The 8,375-nt window shown below is 35.4% G+C and overlaps 1 protein-coding gene across 1 annotated transcript; it reads right to left on the bottom strand.

The window, feature by feature from the left end:
* Window positions 1-393: 393 nt before the first annotated feature.
* LOC112150718 (5-hydroxytryptamine receptor 3A) lies at window positions 394-5,502 on the bottom strand. Its single transcript, XM_036211517.1, has 7 exons — window positions 4,470-5,502; window positions 4,226-4,270; window positions 4,037-4,143; window positions 2,843-3,012; window positions 2,524-2,687; window positions 862-1,072; window positions 394-722 (listed from the first exon to the last, which is right to left on the bottom strand). Exons 1-7 carry the CDS (start codon window positions 4,530-4,532, stop codon window positions 523-525), a joined length of 960 nt encoding a protein of 319 aa, XP_036067410.1. The 5' UTR covers window positions 4,533-5,502; the 3' UTR covers window positions 394-522.
* Window positions 5,503-8,375: the final 2,873 nt, after the last annotated feature.

Below are 8,375 nucleotides of genomic sequence, written 5' to 3'. Positions count from 1 at the left end.
GACATGTTATTGTGTCATTTTTTGACGATGGACATATATTAAGAAAATTTATCTAATTTCTGTGTATTTCTTAATTTAAATTGTAAAAGAGGGGGAGACAAAAAAATGCAGATTTAAAAAGAGCTTATTTGTGACAGAAAATATGTTAGGTGGACACCAAGCTTCATGCTCTGGTCTGCAATGGTGAGGGGAAGAGGGGCGGGGTTTTTCAATGTGCACAACTCAGAGGTGAATCTCATTAAATTAAGCCCTAGAAAAAGGCTGTTCTCCAATTTTTTTTGGCAAAAAATTGCCAAATCATATTAAAAAAGGTCACAGGGAATGCTTTTACTATAGATCAAAAGATGATTGGAGTGGATTTTTTCTGTCTAGTTTTCAAATGTTTTTTATGTTTTCAGCTGGAACCCAAACATTCACTGGAAAGTGACTGACAGGCATCGTCAACTCTAGTCTCCAGGTAAAGAGACGCCACTGGATGTGGTGCTTTGTACCCACAGAACTATTGAATTTTAAAGACTCTCATTAATGTATCGGACACATGCCTGATTTTCTTTTTTTCTTTCGTGGCATGCACACAATAAAGCCCAGGATCTTCAGGACAAGCACTTTGAGCCAGCGAGGGACAGGAGGGAGGTCAGCTGTGCAGCACAGCAGGTTGGTGATGAGGATGGTTTCCAGCAGACTGGCCACCATCAGAGCCAGACACAGAGTGAAGAACACGTCTAACAGAGAGAGAAAATAAATGTGCAAACAGAAAATGTTAGCATGTGAATTATTTTCTATTTAGAGCAAAAAAAATAAATAAATATTATCAGCATAACTCTATTCAAAATAGGACTGCAGATTATGTTTAAAACGGACTTATGAGAGGAATGCTGTTTCCTGTGACGGGCAGCAGGTCATTCATGAGGAGCAGGAAGACGGTGTAGCCCAGAATGAGGGTCATCTTGAAGGAGGATCTGTCCGTGCTCTGTGGAGGCAGCAGGAAACTGAAGAGGTCCACTGTGATCAGGAAGCAGCTGGGGAGCAGGAGGTTCACCACGTACATGGTGGACCGGCGCCGGACCGTGATCTGAAGTCAGAAGAACAGACAGAGAATGGACCCACGACAAATCTCTCAGAAAAACAAACAAACAAACAAAAAAACTTAGGTTAGCCAAAACAGCTAGCATGTAGCTGAAAATTTAACTAAACTCCAAAACAGCCTAAAAAATTTGAGTAAATGACAAAATAGTCCAAAAAGCTAGCAGAATGCTAATTTTTAAAACTTTAGAACCGTACATGTTTAGCATTATAATAAATAATAAAAAGGCAGGAATATTATTCCAGAATAAATCAACTTAAGCCTTAAAATACTTTCAATATTTTACTCTCCATAAAAATATACTTTGTCAAAATTATACATGTTAGAAATGAGCGCTAGATAACATTGAGACATCAATAATAAAATAAAATGATCTGGAGGGCCAGATCCGGCCCCCGGGCCTTGACTTTGACACACGAGCAATAGACCCCTGCATCCTTCATCCCCTGCTGCACTGACATTTCTGGTTCCTGAGCTATGGGGAAAGCTAAAGAGCTGTCAAATGATCTACGGGAAAAGGTAACTGAACTGTGCAAAGCAAGAAATGGATATAAGAAGAAATCCAAGGAACTGACAATGCGACAATAGCCACAAAATAGCTTGCTTACAATACACAAAACAGCATAGGGGCCAGTCTCCAAACTTCTGGAAGTAATTTAGAGCGATTAGAACTTTTTGGCCTCAACCATAAACGGTACATTTGGAGAGGAGTCAACAAGACCTATGATGAAAATAACACTATTCCAACTGTGAAACACAGAGGCAGACCGCTGATGTTTTGGGAATTTGTGAGCTACAAAGCTACAGGAAGTGTTCATATAGATGGCAATATGAATGCAGAACATTATCAGATGATACCGGAGGAAAACGTGCACTTTTCAGCTTGGAGGCTATGGGTTATGAGTATGGGACGCTTCAACATGACAATTATCCAGAACACAAGGCCAAGTCCACCTGTCATTGGTTACAACAGAATAAGGTGAAGGTTGTAGAGAAGCCATCTCAGTCTCCTGACCTCAATATTATTGATCCACTCTGAGGAGATCTCAAACTGGCAGTTTTAGCAAGAATTTAAAGGAACTTTAGGTTTTCTGCCAAGAAGAATGGGCTTTTTTTTACCATTAAAGAAAGTAAATAACCTCATCCACAACGACCACAAGAGACTTCAAGCTATTATTTATCCAAAAGGGTAATACAAGATAAAAAGTGGTAACTCTGTTGTTTAAGTGGATTTTTTTGTGTAATTCATATTCTCTGAAAAATAGCATATATAATTCACAATTTCTTCCTGGGTATGTAAACTTATGAGCACAACTGTATAACAAATAAATGCACAACCTTGCTTGGTTGTGGTTAGCCACACACACAACCCTTGACCTAAACTCACTTTAAAGCCTTTTCTTTTACTGCAATTAACCCTTTTTCTTCAATCCACTTACATCATATTGAATTTTGTCTGTGTAAAGGTCATACGTGTCATTGACGTATTTTTTGAGGACCGCTATGTCCAGCAGTTCCCATTCACCCTTGGTGGTCATCACATTTTTTGAGAGTTCTGTGATTAGTTCAGCTGATCTCCCACTGAAAATCTTTATGTCCATAGCTGAGGAAACAAAAAGAAAAATGGGAAAACTTAATAAAACAGTTCAAATACTCCATCAGTTTAGTACACCATGGTACTTACTTTGTTTGATGGTAAAATAGGAAAAAGTGAGCTAATTTATTTCATCTGTGATTTAGTTTTAAAACGTCACTCACCGTAGTAAATGTAAGAGTTGAAAGTGAGGCTGCAGTTTTGTATGTCGAACGGGAATGTGTAAATGTTGAGATTACAGGAGCTCACAATTTTGACAGGCAGAGAATCATGAATGGTCCCATCACTGTACAAGCAAACGTACGGGACCGTCGGTGCTTTGTTTTCCTCCATACTGCCAGAGAGGAGAAAAGAAATTAGAGCAGACCAGCTAAAAACAAAGATGGAAAATGAAGAATAAAAAAATTAAGCATATATTTCAATGATCTCAAAGTCAGTTTCGCTCAAACACTCAAATACAGAAACAGAAAATCATTAATCATAGAAAATCACTGGAATAAGAGTTTTACCTTTCAAAGTAAAACTATGATTGAACTAAAAATCCAAATATAACTAGAGTAATTAAAATGCTCTAGATCAGGGGTCTGCAACCTTTAACACTTAAGAAGCCATTTTTTTTTTCAATTTCTCACTAACCGCAATCCATTGGGAGCCACACATCCTTTAGAAAAATAAGACTTTGTATTTATGCTATTCCTATTTTTATGAAAAATGTAAATAAATTAGGATTTTTTGGCATAATTAAAACAACTTTAAGAGAAAATAGATTTTTTTCACAAATATCTAAACAATTTTTAACTTTTAACAGAGGTTTGTAAGACCTTACTTTCAAAATAAAAGACTTCCTGTGTCACATAAGATCATTTCAATGAAGTGGTAGTTAGTGTAATGTCAGCAATGAAAAAAAAAAAAAATAACGTTTGTGGTGCTTCTTGTCCATAAATTCACAAATCTACCTTTCTAAAATTAAAACAAAGCTAATTAACTGTATTTTTTGAACTACGAGGCACACTTAAAACATAGGAATTTGTCAAAAATGTTTAGTTCTGGATAATCAAACCATGATGGAAGTTATTTTTCTTTTTAAAAAAACTTTACTTTACAGTAACTTTTTTTTAAACTAAAAGCTTTGTATTTTTCTTTAACCAGAGAGCCACAATGGAGACCCCTGCTCTAGATAAAAGGTCATTTCAGTTAAATATTTTGAAATAAAAAATGAAAAGTTAAATCACATAATACATATGATACATTTTTAAGACACCTTACCCCCCAAAAATAAGTGAATAATTCAAACAACTATATGTTATCTATGCAGAAAGCTGATGGAATTCAATAAATCACATCAAAATTCTACTTACAACTCATTGATTACTATATCTGGAAGCCAGAATTTTTCCTTTGGAAGTGTTATCTTGTCCGCGCCGCACTGGACGGGGTCCCAGCTGATGAACTCGTTCACCCACCACTACATCAACCAAACAGGGGTCAGACTTTTTCCGTCATAAGCACACATTTCAAGCAGACTTTTAAATGATGGTTACTCTTACATAGTGCAACCAAATGTAGGTTACAAGGAGCTGTGCCTTTTCATCCTGAAAGAGAGGGACATTCACTCACATGCTGTTGTCATTATTGTACTTATGATGTAATGAATGTGTTGATTTTATGAAGATAATTTATCTGTTTAACAGTTCCAGATGTTGTTTTTTACCAAGTTTTTAGAAGAGTTTATACACAGACATGTGTTTGTTATTCACAAATACTATCTAACTTGTTTTTATTTTGACGTACCACTCCAAGGATCCCATACAAAGTGAAGTACATGTAGATGTCGGTGGGAGTGTTGGTGTCCATTACAGGTCTCACAGAGTTCAGGTTAAAGACGGGAGTCAGAGCCTGAAACAGGCTGGGCAGGTCTGGATTGGAGCAGTTCAGCTTGAAGGTGCAGCACGGAGCTGGTGAGAGAATTAGGCTGAAAGTGTTCAAATTGTGTAAAATAGCCTTTTTCTATACCTTCATAGTGTCAAGACTGACCTGGCATTAAAACCATGAACAGAATCAAGGTGGGCATTGAAGGAAGATGCAACTAGTAAAGAAAAGAGGGATTTTTTATGAGTAGCAGATAAAGAGACAGATTTTTTAAACAGTCTACCTCCTGTTTCATTCAACCAGAGGATGAAGAAGACCCTTTACCTTGTGTGCAGTCCTGCAGGATGCCATGATGCTGACATAGATCTTTTTTTTTTCTTACTTTTGTCCAGAGTTTCTTCGACACCTAATGGGTAAAGATCACAATTTGTGCTGATTTAAGATGCTGAAAAATGAAAGCATACCTGATACTCACCAACTCTTGCAAGACTAAACTGAATCTCTGCAGCCCGCCCATACATAACCGGAGCATGACGCGGGAAAAACCCCAAACAAATGATGTGAGAACACAAACAGATGAGATGATTTTCATCTTGTTTTCATGAGACACAAGCATAAACCACAGGTAACGTGTTTGACCTCAGTGTGTGACTCGGGAGCGGTGAAGGCTCACCACAACAGTGCCAGAGACGAACCAGTGAGTGCCAGGCAAATCAACAATAGATGAAGTGATGTAAGAAACAAATGTGATCTTTCAACCCAAACATCTATAAAAGTCTGCTGAAGGTTTTATTTAAAACTAAAGGCCGCTGTGTCAAATGTATTTTATTGTTTAGATTTTTTTTAATGAATATATACAACTGAAGGTTCCAAATAAAATGGTATTGTACAGAATTATCAAAATGCAAGCAATGGTCAGAATGTTTCAATTTAGAAAAGAACTAAAGATTAAATGCTGGATTATGATGAAACATAAAAGTGATCTTTCATGAGGATCACTTAAGGCAGGGGTTGGCAATCTTTAACAGTAAAAGAGCCATTTGGGCTACTGTTCAAAACCTAGAAGGAGCCGCATGGACTTACTTTAGCCTTTAAGAAGTTTGGATTTGCACTCACGACCTTTTTTTTTTGCTTTGTTTTTTCAATAAATGTAAATTTTGCTGAGTATTTTGGCACGAACAAAAGCAAAAAATACTCAAAAAAGAAACTAACATGTCTCAAAATTTGATTTTTTAAAAGTTCTTACTTTTAACCTTTAGTTAGCATAGGCCAAATTGCTTTGCTTAAATACTCGCTGAACTCCAAATTAGCATAAAATTCCTCAGTAAATTAAATCAGCCTAAATGTTGCTAAAACATAAGCTAAACTCTAAATTAGCCGAAAAACCCCAGTAGATAAAAAATAGACAAAATATTTGCATATGCTCAAATATTAGCTAAACTCCAATTTAGCATAAAAAACTCAGAGGCTAAATTAGCCAAAAAAAAAGCTAGCTTGTTGCTTAATTACTAGCTGAACTCCAAAAATAGCCTAAAATTCCTCAGTAAACTAAATTAGTTAAAAATGTTAGCATATTCCTAAAATAGAAGGTAAGTTCTTAATTATCCCGAAAAACTTCTGTAGATAACAAATTAGCTGAAAACATCAGGATTTTGCTACAATATTAGCTAAACTCTAAATTAGCATAAAATTCATCAGAAAACTAAATTAGTCAAATATGTGCTGAAATAATTTCGCCTAAAAACTCCAGTAGACAACAAACTAGTAAAAAATGTTAGCATGTTGCTAAAATAGAAGGTAAACTCTATTTTTTTAATTACTATTATTTTTAATTATTTTTCTTCAGCCAGAGAGCAATCATGGAGAAATAAAAGAGCCACATGAGCCGCAGGTTGCAGACCCCTGACTTAAGGTAACAAATAATCAGTAAAGGACACATTTGAAAAAAAAATGTCAAAAGTGTTTGCTGGTGTGGTAAAAATGCTTTGCATTCTTTTTATGGTGTATTTGTGAGCATAGATGAATTATGTCTTCATTAACTCATTCTTGTCTGTCTTTATTTCCACTTACTGTATTTTCTGGACTATAAGCCACTACTTTTTTCCAAGGTTTTGAACCATGCTGCTTATACAAAGGTGCAGCAATTCTGTGGATTTTTTTTTTCCAGCATTAGGGGTGCTGTAAGTGGAATTAGAATCAAAAGTCAATGCGGAGAAGAATAGCATACGCTACTTTCTCTTTAGCAAAAAACACACACGACAAAGTACTAACCGTTTATTATTTTCAAGTCCTCGTCCCTTTATCATGGAAAGTTCGTGTGATGCAAAATTTAAATTTAAATTGCTATCCTGGAAGGAAACTGCGCTGCTGAGTGCAAGCTTAGCATCATTAAATCTATGGAGAGACATTGGAGGCGGCAGGCACATACATGTACATTTACAGTACAAAATCGTTCTGTACATGCTGTAAATATCACATTTTTCAACATAGATACTGTATATGCGACTTATTGCCTGGACTGGCCTGTATATCTTTTTTTTTTTTTAATAGAATACTCTATAGTCCAGAAAATACGGTATATAAAGAAATCTTTAATGATTATTCAAGGTGATTCTAAATTAAGTGGAGTCCTGGATTTAATAGCTTGTTGTTAATTAGCAACATATAGGATGAAAGGGGTTAGTAGATTCCTCGTAGACTCCTGTTTACTTCATTATCCTTTTCATCATTTGATACTCACAAATCCCTTTGTAAGAGGAGATAACTTTCACCTACATTTTGTTTTGGCCATAATTTCCAAATCAAACAAGCTCTAAAACATGCAACAAATACCAAATTCACCTCAGTCCTTGAAATTTGTACTGAACAGGCAGGTGTGCATGATACATTACAGTCTTTAAATATCTATAAATCATCATACTCCTTTTATTTTATTTTTACCCAATTTAGTAACACTTTACAATAAGATTGCATAACAAGCTTTATTAACACATTAACAAACACTATTAATGTGTTCAAAGGGTGTTAGTAAGACATTTATTAGCACACTAAGCTGAAAAAGGCGTATTAATATACTTAGTGAGCATTATTAACAACTAAAGTGAGACCATTTTTCAACAAAGGCCAAACTGATAAACTGCTTACAAGCATAACAAATGTATCAACTATCGTTGTGTTTTGCAGGACCTCATCTAAGTTTCAACTATCCTGTTTTTAAATTGGTTCAGGATGTTTGTATGTATTTATTTGAATGTGGTGCGTTCTCCTTTTCCAGAGTTATAGATTTTGTCCATCACTCATCCTAAACAATCATGCTATTTAAAGTCTTCTGGGATTTTGCACGACTTTCTCTGTTTCTGTTTGGGACACGTTAAAAACATAAATGCTTTACTTAATTGAATTCGTCTATTTCCTTTAGATAGTTTTAGGAAACACATTTTAATGAAAAATGAGTGCAAAACAGTCAGAAGTCTCAATTAAATACCAGAATAGTCAAAGAAATCTTAGTGGATTTTTTTATTGTTTGACACTAAACAGAAAATAACTGTCATGATAGACATGAAATAGACATTTCTACAAGCTCAAGGCTGAACATTATTAGGATATTTTTACTAAAAGCATGAAGGAGTTTGATAGTGTGCGTGAAAGAGTTTGATAGTGTGTATGAAAGAGTTTGATAGTGTGAATGAAAGAGTTTGATAGTGTGTATGAAAGCAAGTATGAATTACGTCTCAAACGGCATCTCATAAAAAGCCACATGTGTTTTTTTCAAATTAAGTTGCAAAGGGTCGTATTCTGTCTATGCTGTGAGTAATAAACACACAGCCG

The sequence above is a fragment of the Oryzias melastigma genome, linkage group LG4, assembly GCF_002922805.2.
Source record: "Oryzias melastigma strain HK-1 linkage group LG4, ASM292280v2, whole genome shotgun sequence".
NCBI lineage: Eukaryota > Metazoa > Chordata > Actinopteri > Beloniformes > Adrianichthyidae > Oryzias > Oryzias melastigma.
The sequence above is the reverse complement of the archived record's forward strand: the minus strand, read 5'-3'. Positions and strand labels throughout refer to the sequence as shown.